Below are 18,779 nucleotides of genomic sequence, written 5' to 3'. Positions count from 1 at the left end.
ACTAGCAGGCTTCATCCATGTAATTTTGATCTTTGCCATGCAATGCCTAAGAAATTAGCTCATTTAAAAGTGAATTTTAAAAGCTTGGTGCACGCATCAATTAGGGGATGCGTGAAAAAGTCAGGCTTACACAGGGCCACCATATTTTAAAAGCCACCCGGATATGTGCGTACCTATCTCTGTATGCACATCTCGCTCCGATTCAAAAAGGGGTGTGTCTGGGCAGGACATGGATGCTCTGGGTGGGGCCGAGAGATGCGCACACAAATACTTACGCACCTGGGTGCACGCCCAGGTCTAGTGCCATGTAAGCTTAATTCTGCTATGGAGGAGGATTAAATTTAAAAAAAAAAAAAAGAAAACTAGCCATATCTGAGGGGTTTTAAGGTTCTGGGCTAACTGGGGAGCAGTGAAGGCTATTAAACTGGGGAGGTTTGCAGGATCTAGCTCTTAACTGGGCAAACTGGTGGAAGAACTGGTGAAACTGGCAATGGTGTGGATGTGCGCCCCTTTTAAAATCCCCCGACTTACATGGTAGAAGTGGGATTTATGTGCCCACTTAAAATCAGGCACACGTGCGCGGAGCCAGGCTATTTCATAACGTGCTCATATAGGGCTGCATCCCTGGGCATGTGCCAATGTGCACCCATGTGCCAGTTTGAAACTTACCATCCTGCTGTAATAGTAAATAATAATAAATAGATGTTTCTCTAATATTATAAAGAATATGTTATCTCATCTTCTACTAGTTGAGGCCTATAAAGAGCGAAAATGTGAACACTGTTTAAAGAGGTTCACAAACTAATTTGAGAACTTGTTTAAAATCTGCAAACCTCAAATTAATCCGGGAACCTATTTTTTTTAATGGAATATTTTCATGCAAAATATCCACCACAGCTTTGCATGAATCATTGGATTTATGCAAAGCTGTCATAGATTTTTCAGAAATTTGCCATTAAAACTTCAATTTTACCACAGTTCTCAGAAAATCCATGAATTTTTTTGTTCAGTCAAACCAAGCTGGAATCCACCTAGTATGATTTCACTTTTAATAAATGGGTTTATCCCTAATGAATAGTTTGCATGCAAAGGCCGTTGAGTGAAGCTGAGCAAATCTGGCTCCATATCAAGAATGAGGTTAAAGAGGAATCGTGCACAGGTGCTTTCTGAATATTTTAAATAGCTGCTTAAATACAATAATGAAAAGCAGTAGCAGGAGAGAGTAGAGAGGATGAGAGCATGGAAAGGACCAGCAAAGGTGCAGAACATGGGAAGAAATGGGGAAAAGAAATGCAGGAGGAGGAGACCATGAAATAGATAGGCTGGTAAAAATGAGGGCTGGGAAAATGAGGAAAGGGAGGGAGGAAAAGGGTAAGAGAGAAGGGAAGATGACAGAAGCAAAGAGGGGACGTGAAGAAGAATAGAACAAATGATGGAGAGAGGAAGAAGGGAGGGGGAGGCAAGTGAAAGGAAAGAGATTAAAGAAGAATAGAGATATGGGTGGAAGACTAATGGAGAAAGAGGAAGTCAAGCAAGGTTAGAGGCGCTGATAGGAGGGAAAATGCACTCATTGGGATTTTTTTTTTCTTCAGTCTCTTTATACAGCATCAGAATGAGCAATAACACTTGTCGTCCTTAACCCTTCCAAACTCGCCAATCAAATCATGCAAACTACTAATTTCACGCAGTTTTACAAAGGCTTTTTTGACCCTAGAACTATATTCTAATACCTAACAGCAACTACTGTGCAAAATCTTCTGGCCAGGAAGTTTTGTCTATGCCTTTTTACACTCGGTGGGCAGTGGCTGTCATCATTTCTTGGGGGTCTGCATTTTATCTGAAGGCCACATATATATTTGGCATTATATGTATTTCTTCTGAAGGAGTCTATTGTGGATGAAGAAGAAAGTAATAAAGACGAAAACATCCATCTTACACGATTCCTTCGTGTTCTGGCAAATTTCCTTATAACGTGCTGCTTGGCTGGAAGCGGGTATCTCATCTACTTTGTGGTGAAACGGTCACAGACCTTTGCCAAAATGGAGAATATCGGCTGGTATGAAAGAAACGAGGTACTGAATCTTTTACAATTTAATATCATGGTTACAATTAAAGTATTATGGTTTGAGAACTATGAGGTCAGTTTTTAAAGGGTTTATGTGCCTAATTTTAGGCTCCAAAATTGAGACTTTTGAAAATGTACTAGGACTAAGTGCCTAAAGTTAACTCCTTAGAGGCCAATATTCAAATGTACTGCAGAATTTCCATGATAACATTTATTCAGCTAACTTTAGTTGGATAAGGCCATCGCGGAAAGATTAAATGATTTCTTTGCTTCGGTGCTTACTGAAGAGGATGTTGGGGAGGTACCCATACTGGAGAAGGTTTTCATGGGTAATGATTCAGATGGACTGAATCAAATCACGGTGAACCTAGAAGATGTGGTAGGCCTGATTGACAAACTGAAAAGTAGTAAATCACCTGGACCGGATGGTATACACCCCAGAGTTCTGAAGGAACTAAAAAATGAAATTTCAGATCTATTAGTTAAAATTTGTAACCTATCATTAAAATCATCCATTGTATCTGAAGACTGGAGGGTGGCTAATGTAACCCCGATATTTAAAAAGGGGCGCTCCGGGAAATTATAGACCGGTTAGCCTGACTTCAGTGCTAGGAAAAATAGTGGAAAATGTTCTAAAGATCAAAATCATAGAATATATAGAAAGACAAGGTTTATGGAACAAAGTCAACATGGCTTTACCCAAGGCAAAAATTGCCTCACAAATCTGCTTCACCTTTTTAACGGGGTTAATAAACATGTAGATATAGGTGAAGCGGTAGATGTACTGTATTTGGATTTTAAGAAGGCATTTGACAAAGTTCCTCATGAGAGGCTTCTAAGAAAAGTAACAAGTCATGGGATAGGTGGCGATGTCCTTTCGTGGATTACAAACTGGTTAAAAGACAGGAAACAGAGAGTAGGATGGCCACTGTTGGAAACAGGATGCTGGGCTTGATGGATCCTTGGTCTGACCCAGTATGGCAATTTCTTATGTTCTTATGGACAATTTTCTCTGTGGAAAAGGGTATATAGTAGAGTGCCTCAAGGATCTGTACTAGGACCCATACTTTTCAGTATATTTATAAATGATCTGGAAAGAATACGATGAGTGAGGTTATCAAATTTGCAGATGAATCAGAATGGTTAAATCACAAGCGGATTGTGATAAATTGCAGGAGGACCTTGTGAGACTGGAAAATTGGGTATCCAAATGGCAGATGAAATTTAATATGGATAAGTGCAAGGTGATGCATATAGGGAAAAATAACCCATGCTGTAGTTACATGATGTCAGATTAGAGACATTCACATCTAAAGATGGGTTCCATGTTCTTTCAATAGCTCATATACAGTATTTTGGATAATGCTTACATAGATCCAATAAAACCTATCATAGTCTGGCAAGAATACAGTTACCCAAGAGACAAATCTGCCATAGCAATACAACACTAACTCCCAGGACTTAAACATCAACCACCCTATCCATGATAAATATTTAAAAACAACAGACATATCAAATAACATCCAACAATTAAAACTAATAGGGATTAAAAAGAACATCCTCTGCTCGCCATACCTGGGAACTTTTGATTTCCAGTCACCCTGAGATTGTCTTGGATTAGTTGACAGTGGAGAGGGTTCACAGCTTTTATCCTCTTCCTCTTCCCCATACATATACTCTAACACATGTGGTTCATTCTTTTACACAAACACTCTCATACTCAATGGCTTTCTCTCCCTCACACACACAGGCACTTTCTCACATTCAGTGGCTTGCTTGCTCTTACACACACTTACTCTTTCTCACTCACACAGTCTCAGGCCTCCTGGTCTCTGCTCTGCGTCTTTGTCATGCTGCAGGGTCTCAGGTCCTTCCTTCGGCCGCCACAGTAAGGGCTCCACACTGGCCTGCCAAGACTCATTGTTATTGTTTGTAAGGTTTTGGGTGGACCCTTGGACACTGTGGCAGCTGACCACGCTCATGGGGGGAAGTCCCGTGAGGGGCCACAGGTCAAGCTCAGCTTTGGGACACACCACACAGTTATATCTTTTATTAGACAGATTTGAGAAGCCACCAGAGGTGGCAGTAGAGAGTAGAGATGAAGCCTGGCTGGGCTTAGGGTTCCTCAGGACACTGGAACAGCGATTCCCTCTATGGCTGTGCTATAGTGGAGGAAACTGAGATAGTGAGTACAATGGAGCATACACAGAGTTCTGGTATGGAGCCTCGTTGGTGAAGTTACTCACACAGCGGTTTCTCCCAGTGACACAGAAACTGGAATAGAGGCAGGCCCTCGAGGAGCGAGTACCTGGTTCCAGGGAACAGCTCTGAGGAAATAAAGTTGGTAACTCACTGATGATGTAGGCAGCGGTTTCTTCCAAGCAGAAGAGATAAGTTCAGGCACCAAGTCAGGGAACATGGGCCCTCGAGGAGCGAGTACCGGTTCCTGATAGCGACCTGGAAGAAATGAGAGAGGCCCCCGAGGAGCGGGTACCCCGTTAGGATAGAGTCCAAAAGTTGGAGAGACAGAGTAGCTAGGTATGGAGAGTGAATCCCATCCGTAAGGAGTTCCCGACCGTTGCTAACTCGATTAGCTAGCAAAAAGTGTAGGCTTTTGTATCCGGGATGCATGATGTCATCACAGGGGGACGCCCCTGAGGTTCGCGCCAAAGAGAGAATAAGAAGGATGGGCTCCATGATGGGCCTGCCAGATCATTTGTTCTTTTTGTGGCATGAATTGTAGCAGAAGTCGCATCGATACATCATCTGATACTGCACGGTTGATCTCACAATAAGAGCTGCGAGATTGGCCCTGTGACAGAAGGAGATGACGTAAACTTAAATGCAACTCCTGCTGTCGAGCCGGCTGTGGGACAATGAGGTGAATGGCATGGTTGAGGACAGCTTTGGCTTGGTTTATCTCTGCCCAACTTGAAAAAACAAACAAAAAAAAATGGAAAAAGATACATAGAGGAAATTTGTTAGTGCTGGGGATTCACTGAATCCCTTGAAGGCCCTGACCACATGCCACTGCCTGCTGGTATCACCTCGTCCACGCTTACTAAACACCAGTTTCTCCAGGAAACTGGTGTTTTGATGTAGAACAGGAAGAGACACAGGCTCTTCCTGTTCTACATCAAAAGAAGAAAGAGATAAGTGAAGGGGACCTGTGCCCAGAATCCCCAGTTCAGCAAGTGCAATACAATGGTTTTCTCACTAGCAGCATATTGAGATTGGAACCATCCCATCTGATAAGATCTCAATACAAAACCTAATCACTCTTTCCCCTCCTTCCCCCATCCCAGGCCCTATATTGTTCCCATACTCCCAGTCCATGGGTGGTAAGAATATAATATTCCCTGCCAAGGGCAAGAAGACTTCCTTCAGAAACAGCAGGCATTAGTCAGAGATGTGGCCATGACTTACCTGCTATCCCCCAAGGCACGTCAACAGTGGTGTCACGGTCCCCAGGCAGTTTATCTAGTCCCTTCAGTTCCAGGAGGGAAATAAAGAGCTGCCCGAGTCCTGTCAGATGAATGGGAAAAGAATTTGCTTCAACAATGTTCCTCTGTTATGCCCTTTTACATGACATCTTGAGGTAAAGCTTGCATTTGGCATCTCTAGAGCGATGTTTTGTGCTCCACTGAATGTGATTTCAGCGGCAGTGTTCCTCTGCCCTTTTTGCTTTGCTGCCTTGGACTTTCTTGTGGACTCCTTGTCATAGAGAATGCCATATTTTTCAACCTCCATTCTAGCAGCATGCCATGTTTCTCATCAGGGAAGCATTGTCTGTGTTTTGCCTACTGTTAAGTCTGAAGACACTTAACGCTTGCTTGAATTTTTTCCCAAATGTTTTCACCAAACCTGTCAGCACTCGCCCTAGGCCTTTTAGGTGTTCCTGCCATGGGTGGTGTGCCAGTAAACACAGGATGAGCTCCATATTCAGACACAGTCCGGAAAGCAAAGCTAGGCAGCTAAACTTATCTAGCTAACTTTGGAGGCATATTCAACAGTGCAGCAGTACTAGTGAATATAGCCAGCTAACTTTAGGACAGCTTTCTGGCCCGAACAGACTTAGGCCTGGATTTTCTAAGGTCACAGACCTTAGAAAATCCGGCAGTAACGGGGGGTGGGGTGTCGAAGCGGGGGGCGGGCCTGCGAAAGCTGGCAGCGATCGCACCTCCGCGGTGCGATCGCTGCCGGCTTTCGCACCCAATAGTGCCATCATAAAAGGTGGTGCTATTGGGCGCGAAACTGGTGGCGAAAAGGGCCCTTACCTTTTTGCCGTCAGCGATGTCTTCGAGGCATCTGCCCCGGTGCCGCCCCGACTCCTCCCCTTCTGGTGCGGATGCCGCCCAGAACCCGCCCCGATCTAGGTATCGCATGTAAAAAGTCCCTTTTCACATGCGATCCCTTTTGAAAATGACCCCCTTAGCCGGCTAGGTCTGAATATCAGAGTTAGCTGGTTAACTTATTCAAGTAACTGAACTCCTCCCAATTATGCTCCGGAAAGTCCCTAACTTATCTGGCTAAATTCTAGTCACCTAACATATTTCCAATAAGAAAAATGTCGGTGCAGGTCCAAGATGATTTTTATACAGGAACAAACCTCACATAAATTCTCCATAACATTTATTTAGGGTGTAAAAGATATTTTGTTAAATTTTAAAATCTCTGATTATAAATTAAACTGCAAAATGGGACGCTGAAAAGCTAGAGCCCAAAATCTGTCTTCACAATTAACCATGACACCACATCATTAATTCTTAGAAAAAAAGATGAAAATGTCCACCTATGAAACCTGCACTGTTTTATGAAAAACCCTCTCCTATGCTCTACTTTTTCTTTGCCAACTTTTGAGCACCTCCTAGTTCTCTGAAACTCCTAAAGTTTTCCCTAAGATAGTAATGAGTTAATTGTTTTCACATGGTTGCATATAGGCTCTGCATCCTGAACTATGCAATTGCTAGAAATGGGTGATTGGTCAATCTGGTCATTTTGGCAGATTGTAGTGAAAAATCACTGAGATGATCAACTAACATGTGGTCATGAAATGAGCATGAATCTGCCCCCAGATACAATAGGAATAACAGCAACCAGATTCGAGGTCTCCCTGGTTACATCTCAGGGAGCTATATCCTGCCGCTTCTCTCTCTATTCTTCCCCTTCTTCATGTCATCCCTTCCCCTACCAAGGCCCAGCAAAATGAGCAAATCAGAGTTGTTCCTGAAAACCCAAAAGTCATTTTGAGCAAAGATAGCTCTTATCTTGGAAAACTAAACCAGAACCAGAGGCACTGGACCATTTCCCAAATGGAACATGAGCCCAGTCATGGCAGGTTTGTATATTATTTTGTAAATCATAGTCATTACATCAATATTTCGAAACATTTCTAGTGATCATTCAATTCGTAAAGCCCTATCAAGAAAGTAAAACAGTTCCATGCTGTTGTGTTTACAGCAGTTATTTCTGTTATTATTGTTAATCGTCTTTATTCTTTCTTTGTCAGGTGGAGATTGTCATGTCCTTGCTAGGAATGTTTTGCCCTCCATTATTTGAAACCATCGCTAATTTGGAAGATTACCATCCTCGTATTGCCTTGAAATGGCAGCTGGGGAGAATCTTTGCTCTGTTCCTAGGAAATCTGTATACCTTTCTACTTGCCTTAATGGATGATGTCAATGAGAAGGTGAGATGAGAAAGAAAATGGAAAGTGCAGTGTAATCTTAGCATATTCCCAGTGTAAGCCTTACAGAGCATCAGTGATAAACTGTGTGTGGAACAAAAGATGAACATTCAGAAGTGCATATAATGTCCAAGAACCAAACGAAAAGATGCAAAAATGCCAGAAAGTTTGTTTGGGTACACAGTTTTGCAATAGTACATTTTCTGGCTAAAGTTTTCATTTCTTGCTACTTTTTTGGAGGGAAGAAATTCCATTAAAAAAAAAAAAAAGATTCAAAGAAAAACGTATATGAAAAGCACTTCAGGACATTTGCCTGACGAGTCTAAATTTAGGGATCAAGTAAACAAAAAACTGAGTATACATTGATCCAATAAACATCTACAGTGGATGAATACCCAGAATAAGGCATGATGTAGAATCATAACTGATTTGCTCCTCTTGTGTTCTGTACAGTGATAAACGCAGAAGCATACAAGATGATTTATTTCATTTATTTATTTAAAAGTTTCTTATATACCACATATGCACACAGTGGTGGATCTTGGCGGTTTACAACGTTAAAACATACATAAAATCATAGATAAATAGCAAATTAGGTTGTTATGACGAAAACGTAGTAACATTAAAATGTAAAGTGAAGGGAAACATACAAAAAATAACAAGACAGCCTGCGGCAGAGATGGAATTAATTTTGTGGATTTGGAAATGCTAGAGAGAATAGGTAAGTTTTTATTGCCTTTTTGAAATCATGTTTGGTAGTGAGTTGACGGTTGTCGTTGGGTAGTGAGTTCCATAATTTGGATCTGACGATAAAGAAAGCACGGTTTCTGGTTAGATAAGGCCCAGAAGGCTCTTCTAGTCTGCTCATTCTTGATGCAATATCTCAGAGCCTACCCGACCTCAGGCATTACCCTCACATCCTCACAGCTAAGGCTTTTCTGGACTTATCCCAGGCTTTCTTGAACTCTGTTATCGGTTTGCCCTCCACTACCCTTCAGTGACAGTAATGTATATACCACCCTTTTTTTTGGTTGTTGCATAGAACAGCTGAAGAAATGACAGTATGACAGTAAGTAGTATTCACGTTCAGTCCTCAAGGGCTACAAACAGGTTGGGGTTGTCAGGATATCCCTGATGAATATGCATGAGATAGATTTCCACGCACATTGCCTTAATTGTATACAAATTGTATACAAATCCATCTCATGCATATTCATTAGGGATATTCTGATCCATTTGCAGCCTTTGAAGACTAGAAGTGAATGCCACTGCATTATGATATTACAAATACAACCCAACTTCAAATGTCTCACCCAAAAATGAAAGTAATTGAGACAGGCAGATGCTATCTTGTCTACACAGAGACCAATAAGGAAAATGGAAATGTTGCAGTATTTTTAACTACTTGAAAAAAAAAACTGCTTCTGATCGGCAGTACTGGAAGGGTAAACTATGCTCAGTTTATGCTTCCAGGGTTCCCAAGGGTAACAAGGGAGGCGGTGAAGTCTGAGGGGGCGTCTCATTACAATATTTTTTATGAAGTCCTGTAAAGGATATGGCTGGAGGGAGATCATTTCTTTGGGCTGAGGGGCACTGGGCCCGACAGGGCCATTTTTGTATACAGGGCAAGAGGTGGGAGAAGGCTCACAATAGGGCCTCAGGCCCTTTGATTTTTTGGGGGGTATGACAGTGATAGCGTTATGTAACTGGATATATCTGGTTAAGTAGAAAAGTATCCAGTCACACAAGGCCGGATAACATGAAAACATAGCCAGTGAGGCTTTTTTGTTATCCGATTATATAGCTAGATAACTTTAGGATGGTATATTCAGCAGGACGTTTCTCCTGCTGAAGATATGGGACAAATTATCCGGCTATCTGTAGCCGGATAACTTGTCCACTAACCGGCCTACTGAATATGGAGCTCAGTCTTTTTTCTTTTTTTAATCTTATGAAAATCTTTCAGAACAACAAGTCCATGGATTAAATGGGACAAAAGCATGGCTGGCTCAGCCTATCCCTGGTGACCTTCAGCTACATGATAACCCTATGGGTGTCAGTTTAATCAGAAATGCAAACTATTTTGCATAGCCCCATGCCTAGAGGACTAATAAGTATCTTGGTTGGAGGTTTCCTTATAAGGTAAAGACTTGTAAATCAGATGACTTCAGTCAGAACTCAGTATACCAGTCTTCCTTTCTCACTCTCTCTCTCTATAACTACTTATTTATGCTAGAGCTAGGACACACTGGACTGTTCTTATTTATAATATTCTATACATTAAGAGGGCTTTCAATATAAACAATGACTTTTACAGAACTGTAGCATTCTTCCAGATCTGTAGCATTAGCAGATGTTTGTAACATAGCTAATAGTTTTGCCTATTTAAAAAGACAGATCTGTAAAGGATCTATAAAGGAGGCACAGGATAAACAGTGCCCCAATATCAAGGTCTTAACGTGTTTTGTCTAGGACCACTGTAAAGTGCAGTAAGGGCATAATATTGGAGAAGCATCTGTATTTTTGCTATTGTAGTTCCTCAATAAATGTATACATTTAATGAAGTTGCTTATAGTCACCAAGAGATAACAGCATGTATACCTCAGGAACATCACCATTAGCAATCAACCTTAAGATCTCTGAACATGATCTTACTTACATATTTGAAATCTGGAGATAAATGAGATTGCATATACAGTCCACGTAAAAACAAGATAAAGAAGATTATTTAGTTGGAACACTCTCTTAGCTAGCTCGGGGCGGAGTCAGCCCCGGAAGAGGAGGAGTCGGGGTGGGCACTGGGGCCGACTCTGTGAAGACTTCTCAGACAGCAAAAGGTACGCATCCTTTTCGCTGTCATTTTTGTGCCAAATACCTACACCTTTTGTGGTTATTTGGCGTGACGCTGGCAGCGATCGCACTGCCGCGGTGCGATCGCTGCCGGCTATCGCAGGACCGCCCCCCGCTTCGCCCACCCCCCATTACCGCGGGATTCAGAGAGCCCGGCATTGTTAGTGAATCCAGGCCTTAGAAAGGTACTAGGACAGACTACCATGTTCCTTTGTAGAGTAAGTTTACATTTTCTGTTGCAGCTAATTGAAGAAGAATCAATAAAGAATTTAACCTATTGGACTTTGTTTAACTATTACAACAACTCTGCATTAAATGGAAGTACTCCACCTCCACTACATCCTGCAGACATGCCGAGAGGTCCCTGCTGGGAGACAAACGTAGGAGTTGTAAGTATTTTCAGTATTATGGCATAAAAAGTAGCGATGTGCCTACATTTTGATTTTCAGAATGAATATGTCTATTTTGATTGGAACAAACCAAAAATAGTTGACCAAAATTATACAAAAATGTGTGCGTATGTTTTAATAGTTTTGAAAATGTGTTTTAAAAATGTAAAAATAAAAAAGGGACCCCCTATCACTTCCTCAGGTTCCCAGGCTTTTCTAGGGACCCTCACTCTTCCTTACTTGGAGCCAGAGATGGGTTTCCCCTTTCTGGGAATCCAAACTCAGCCAGGGCCTCTCTGAGCCCCTAGGCTCCTCCCATCCCCTGCAAACAAGCCAGGGCTGGGGCCTCTCCCAGCCCCTACTTACCCCTTCTATATAGGTCTTCATCCTAGAAAGAGCAGGAGGGATCAACCAATTGCCCATAACCTGCTAGCAACCCTTTAAAAATGGTGCCGGCTGGCCCTGAGACCATCATCATTTTGTTGACATCAAACTTAGCTCTGGTAAATGGGGCCACCTGGCACCATTTTTCTAGGGACTCTGAAGGGTAGGAGAGACTAAAGATTACTTCTGCCCCATTTTAGGATGAGGACTTCCATGGAAGGGATACATGGCGGCCATTACAGGTCCCGGTCCTGGTTTATTTGCGAGGAGGGGATTGGGGAGGCTTAGCCCAGCCCAGGGAGAGCCCAGCCCAGGGAGAACCCAGCCTCTTCCAGGGGCCCAAAACCTGGATTACTGGCAGGTTAGGCAAGGGGGGAATTGAGGGGCCTGGGGCAGAACCTGAGGAAGCAGTGGGAGTGGGGATCATTTGGGTTTTTTTTACTCATCTTAACAAAGTTGGCATTTCTGAAGTTCAGGGTGCTCAACTTTGTATGGCCCATATCTTCCTTTGCTCTTGTATTAAACCACTCTTTTGGACTTCATTTGACCACCTGCTGTGACATTAGTAATACTTTCCCATATCTAATTACCAGGTCAGGTACTGACTTCTTGTGTGGGCTCTATTACCAAATGTCTAAAAAGTGGCCCATAAGGGCAATCCCGGGTCTCCTTGTTCCCAGTCCGGGGCAGTTATATAATGAGGCAGGGTGAGGCGGCTGCTTGAGGCGGCAGAATTTTGAGGCAGTAAAAAATGCCCCTCTCAGAGCACCACTGTGGCGTCTGCCTCACACTGCCTGCCCCGCCGCGGCTGCCTCAGACTTGGGAACTCTCCAGATTTGACTCATAAACTCTGAATGAATTGCTGGGTCTCTGGGCCAACTCCCGAAAACTCCGGGTGCCCTGCTGCATAAGGTCGGAAGAAAAAGGGCCTGGAGCAGTGCACGCTCGAAGAAGGAGGAGCATCAGCACCCCTGCTCCTGGAAGGAAACGTGAAGCCCGGTGCTGTGCGGCAAGAAAGACGAGCAGGAGCATCGCCCTCCTCCGTAGGAAACCAAAGATGCAGGAGGAGGAGCAACAGTGTCGGGCCGCGCGCAAAAAATAAAACAAGGGCAGAACGGGCCAACGCTACTGGAGGAGGAGGAGGAGGAAGTGGAGCTCATGTCCCGTGGGCCTGGGGAAAGAGGAGGCTACTGTGGCTAATGAGAATTGAGGTGAGAAGAGACAATGAGAGTGCATGTGTGCATGGAAGAGGGAGAGAAGTGAATATGTGTGTATGCATGTGAGTGTGTGTGGAAAAGGGAGGGGGAAGAGGGGGCGGGGGCAGCGGCGGGGGGGGGGGGGCACCATCTCATTCCTCACCTCAGGCAGCAGATTGCCTTGAGCTGCCCCTGTTCCCAGTTGTTGCTACCACTTCCCCAATCAACATCTGTCACATTGGATTCTTATACCAACAGCACATCCTATTTCACTGCTGTTTTATTCTTTCCTTGGACTTTGTTTACTTTGAATGTTACAGAGTAAAGGAATGCCATCACGCTTTTATATCTCAATATATTTCCAAGTAATTATTCCACCATTTGTTTGTAAAATCCTATTTTATTTAAAATAAACACTAATAAAATGATATAATGAAACTCCAATTCCAGACCAAAAGGAATAAATCAGTTATATAACTGCTGAGACTATTTTTTGTCTAAATGTATAAAAATCCACACAAAAAAAGCAAGCTGAAATATCAACTTTGTGTTGTCAATATTTATAATTATTTTTAAATATTTATGGAGGAAATTGCTTACAAAGTACTCTGGAGGTAGTTTTCCCGGACTGGCATTTGCAAATTACTCTGATATAAGCTACATTTATATGCATAACTCATTTCAAAATTACCTCCTAAGGGGATAACTTTAAAACATGTGCATGCACGCCCATATGCACATGTATAGGGGCACACGTGCTCATGCTCATGTATTTTATATTGTGCATGCAAATTTGTGCATACTATCTAAAATATGCTTAAATCTACCCATCAACATGCTCACATATCTAAAAGATACATAGCTAGATAAGTAGCATTTTAACACATATTATTTAGCTAGATAAGAAACAGTTTTTGTGACTTAGGCTAGATGACAAAATTTATTCAGATAAGTGGTGCAATCTCCTATACATGAGTATTTGTGCTCCTAATTTTAATCACTTACACATGAAAACTTAACTCGAATATTTTCCTTAGCACTTGTTTGCTTTTATGCATGTAAATTATAAAATATTATAGCATGCATGTGTGAAAGAAATTGCCAGTTTTACCATTAGTACACCAGTTTGCCCAGTCTTTCTCTTGGTCATCAAGACCCCCCTGGTTCTTCAGCCTCAACTCCCACTAGTTTACCCTGACCCTTCACTCAATCAGTATTTGGCTATAATGAATTTTATTCTCCCTTACACCAGATAATTTGCAGATGTAAATATACGCAGGTAACATATGTATATACGTCGCTTTCACGGGTTACAAAATAGCAATTTATAATATGCCTTAATGTTGGCCCCGCCCCTGAACATCCCTGGCCCGCCCCTTTTGTGAACAAGCACATTTATTCAAGCACCATTACTTGAACATGTATGTTTGAGGTTCATAAAATAGCATTTGTATGAATATGTGCTATTTGCTCATGCATCTGTTAATTTATGCTTGCGCAACTCTTTGAAAATTCACCTTTATATGTACATATATTGTTTTAACCAACCCTATCTATCTTGTACAGATTTGCCCCATAGTAGATTTTAAAATCTTATTACTGATCTAATTCTTAGCAGGAAATAAATTAAAAAACTGGGAACACATTGAGAAATACTATCTCACTGCATCAAGATATCATGCCTTGCCTATAGAAATGTGCAATAGGATTTACATTATGTTTAGAGGAAAGAAATAAAGATGAACAATTTGATTTTAGGTTGTCTGACTCAGCAATATATTTGATAGGTGAAACCATGCATTTTTTCCATACAAATATTTTATTCCAGTGCTTCCCAACCTGTCCTAGTGATCCCTAGATGGATTTTCAGGATATCCACAACGAATATGCATGGGATAAATTTGCAAATACAGGTTTCCAATTTATGTAGTTTTCTCTCATGCATATTCGTTGTGGATATCCTGGCCACCTGACAGGTTTGGGAATACCCGATCTATTCAATGACCATTACATGTAACCATGTTTGAAAATGTTGCTGCAGCATTTCCTTTGATCTGTCTCTTGTGCTTCATTGCAGGAATTTGTACGGCTAACCGTTTCTGATATATTAGTGACATATGTAACGATACTTGTTGGCGATTTTCTTCGAGCTTGCTTTGTCAGGTTTATGAATTACTGTTGGTGCTGGGACCTGGAGGCTGGATTTGTAAGTCTGGGTTGTTTTTGGGGTTTTTTTTATGTACTTCCAGCTGGAAAAATATTTGTTCATGTATTATTCTGAATGTGATCGTTTATTGTTTTATTGTATTTATTTAAAAAAAAAATCTATACAAGTAAAAAAAAATGTGCACAAAGCTGAAAAATTATAAAGCCATTCTTTTTGCATAAAAATTGTTTCCAGAAGAACCTGGAAGGCTGTCAGAAAGGTGCTGATCCATAACCTCTAGAAAAGAGTGAGGTTCTGCAACTGAGAAAGAGCAGCAAGGGAAAATAATAGCTTAACACCAGATTCTTTTCAGCATACCTTAAGAAGAGGGAGCAGATAGGAGGCAATTCCCCAGCCATCTAGGGACAGTCTAATTAATGTATGTATGCATGTATGTACGAGCATTGCTTTACTTTCCAAGAGATCAATAACACCCCAATAATATAAACCCAGACAATCCAGAAACAGAGTAAAATTCATTAAACAAACAAAAGGCATTGAATATAAAAACAAGAAATATGATACAATGCAGCAATAAAACAAGCCACATTGATACCTAACATGACAAAAGGAACTATATACATGCACAATAATATTTCATAAATCCAGAAGGGTTTCAAATATCTAATATAAGACCTTAAATTATTTTACCAGGGAAAGGCTGGAAATATATTTGCACTTTAATTTTTTAGATGAGGTTATGTGCTATAGGCTTTAGTGGCTGCAGCTGCTAAACACCATTACAAAAAAAGAAGCCTTAATTACAGCAGTTTAGTTTAAAAGAGATGACTGCATGAACTTTTTACTTACTGACGTGTTCTCCATGATTTAAGTGTAACCATCTAGATTATTCTCCTATTCAAAGAAATCCCCCAAATCATGTACTTTATCACACATTCATGATTGATGATCCCAAAATAAATGAACCCTTTCCATCATGAAATGTGACAGAATTTCCCCTATCATCAGTAATCAGAATCATTTTTCTATTACTTGTGCATGAGCCAATTCCTCATTGTCCAGTCAGATAATCTCACTCAGTGGGTCTTCAAGCAATGGTTAAATCAGGACATGCTTTGTTTTATATTACTAGTATATATAGTGAGAGAGAGAGAGAGAGACAGATAGATAGAGACAGAGATAGAGACAGAGAGATAGAGAGATAGAGAGGAAGAGAGAGAGAAGAAGAGAGAGAGAAAGATAGAGAGAGAGATAGATAGAAGGCCAATTTTGCCATATTGTTTTTTACAGAGGGACATTTCTAGCAGTGGGAGGTTCCAGGAGATTAGTGGTTAATTTGAGTGATAGCAAGGGTCCATCCTCTTAAGGGTAAATCAGTTTAAGGTGATTGTTTAGACAACGCAATGAGTCACCAGGGGGAATTGGAGTTGGTGTTTGGAGTTGGAAAAGGTCTCTTCCAGGGAGCAGGAGTGGCAGCCAAGGGGGCTGTGCTTCTCAGAGGGTAGTTTTCCTCTCTTTTCCATTTGAAGGTTAGAATGAATTTCATAAGGGGAGTCTTTTTCATCCGACTTAGAAGGCTATCTTATCCCAATTTCGAAGGGATAAAGGAGTTTGTCCAATAAATTGGATGTCCAACCAGATAGAGTACTATTTTATTTATTTATTAGGTTTTATATACCATCACTAAGGGGTCCATCGTAACGGTTCACAACAGAGTAAAATATATCACATTTAACCTAAAAATAATCATAATTTTAATCTAAAACATACATAAAATGGAAAACCTAAAATTCCTTATTAACATCATAAAACTGTAAAAATACAACTCATCATATACAACAAATTTGTAAAATCATAAAACAAAAGCATCATCCTTTCTTCTCTCTTTGAGTGGGAGAAGAGGGTTTTCCTACTTCTACAAGAGAAGACACCTTTTGGGAGCGCTAGGATAGGTCCCCTGAATCCTGCCCAACTACTCAAGATGTTTCAGGAAAGCTGGGTTTTTTTCCCTACTCATTGCATATTATACTGCTGGACTGTGTTTTTTCTTATCTTCAATAAAATTAATTTTCTTTGGCACATAATACTTGGTGCATGGACTGCTTTATTTTATTATCTGAGTGTGATCCCCTTGGGTGTTACAGGTTACCCTGTCCCTCCATAGCAGAATCTGGTTTCCAGATGTTACACTGAGTCAGAGAGTGCTGTGCACTCTCTGAAGTGTGGTGCCTTGAAAGATACATAAATTTGAGTTCACATGATGGACTATAATGGCATATAAATACTAGAAGGCCAATCTAGTCCTATATAATTTTCCTCTGTGTTGCAATACCACGGAGTGGAACCAAGCTGTGGATTTATTGTCAACAAAGGCTGCTCTGTGTTTCCCATGCTTTCTTGAATTCGATACTTTTATAATCAGTATGTTTGTAGTACCCCAAGGAAGAGATGTGATATGGTGGTATGGGCACTGAGCTATGCTTCATGAGAATTCCTGGTACATGATTTAAAATGCTGAAGATTTTCAAAAGCATATCTGAAGCTATACAAAAATGTGTTTTTTTTTCTGCTGAAGCTATTGTTTGGCTCCTTTCCTTGTAGCATGACATTATAGCTTATATTCAAAATCTGTGGTATGATAATCACCAATTATGATTCATTTATATTCAACAATGCAGATCAGTTTTTCTTACTGTACATATATTTTAATTAATATACTACAACGCAGTATGTGTATGGGGAAGCTATCGATGTACAGAATTATTCACTAAGGGGGCCTATGTGCTCAAGGTTTGTGCACTGTAGGTGCAATATAGGCCACAAATTTGAATTAGGCCAAGAGCCTTGCAACCAAACAAAGATGGAACAAAATAGAAAATGCTTTGGATTTTCCACTATGCCTTAAGATTTGAGAAATATAGATATTACAAAAACAGCTCAGATTATAAATTGTATTTGACAAGGCCCCAATTTTTTTTAAATATATATAGATAGATAGATATTTAGATAGATAGATTTATATTCTTCCTTTTGTAACTTGTCAGCTACTTCAGAGTAGATAACATTCAGGTAAAAAGCCATTTCCCTGTCCTTAGAGGACTTATGCTCTAAAGGGTGAATTTTTGAAATGTTATGCATGTAATAATTACCATAATCTCCCCAAATAGATAAAAGATCTCTTAGGTTCTGACAAGATCTCTGTCCCCCTACCCCCTTGAAATAACCCAAATGGTCACAATAAACTGTCTAGTTATAGGCCATGCCCCTTCCCTCCAAAACCCCACCCCCTTTAGTCATAAAATTAGACCCAGATATCCTACTCACTCCCCACCCTAGCCCACTCCTCCAAACTCCCTTCCCTTACCTTCAATGCCTTGGTAGTCTAATGGGGCCCAGAGTGCCCCATAGAACTCCCTGCCCAGTATCACCATTTTCGAAATGGCATCGGCCAGTCAATTTTATACTTTTGCCCCTATCACTTGCTGGGGCTAAAGACTGTGTATGACCAACCGGTTCCATTTTGAAAATGATGATGCCAAGAATGGAGCCCTAGGGTGTGTTTCAAGATCCACTAGATTACCAGGGCAATAAAAGTAAGGGATTGGTATGTAGGCTAGTGTAGAGGGCAGGTAGGATGTCCATGGGTAATTTATTTTACAAAAGGGGGCGGGGTATGAGAGAGACATGGTAGGGTCAAGAATGGAACAATTTTATTCTTTTTTTTAATATTGTGACCTCTGGCCTGCCGAATAGCATGGCGGGGGGGGGGGTATTTCAAGATGTCCAGACATTTTAAAGCCACTGGGGGTGACATAATCAGGTCACTCAGGTCCTTTAAGAAGTCTGCAGGTCCAGGCTGTGGGGCCACCCTCAAACAGAATATATTTAGTGCACTTAAGCTACTATATTGTTCCTGGTGATACTTTAACACCAGGAACAATGCCACCAGATTTACTAAGCATCAGTATGAGTACCAAAGTTTAGAGAATCCCGTGGTATTTTTCCCTCTAGAAAAACACCATGGTTTAGTAAATGATCCCTT

The 18,779-nt window shown here is 41.1% G+C and overlaps 1 protein-coding gene across 1 annotated transcript in view; it reads left to right on the top strand.

The window, feature by feature from the left end:
• Positions 1–18,779, top strand: part of LOC115083276 (transmembrane channel-like protein 2) — a 103,430-nt gene that overhangs the window by 58,918 nt on the left and 25,733 nt on the right. Inside the window, exons 10-13 of the mRNA XM_029587085.1 lie at positions 1,884–2,072; positions 7,575–7,754; positions 10,844–10,990; positions 14,648–14,776. Of these exons, the coding sequence (XP_029442945.1) occupies positions 1,884–2,072; positions 7,575–7,754; positions 10,844–10,990; positions 14,648–14,776 (645 nt within the window). The remainder of the gene's footprint in view (positions 1–1,883; positions 2,073–7,574; positions 7,755–10,843; positions 10,991–14,647; positions 14,777–18,779) is intronic.

The sequence above is a fragment of the Rhinatrema bivittatum genome, chromosome 2 (assembly GCF_901001135.1).
Source record: "Rhinatrema bivittatum chromosome 2, aRhiBiv1.1, whole genome shotgun sequence".
In the NCBI taxonomy this organism is placed as follows: domain Eukaryota; kingdom Metazoa; phylum Chordata; class Amphibia; order Gymnophiona; family Rhinatrematidae; genus Rhinatrema; species Rhinatrema bivittatum.
The sequence above is the reverse complement of the archived record's forward strand: the minus strand, read 5'-3'. Positions and strand labels throughout refer to the sequence as shown.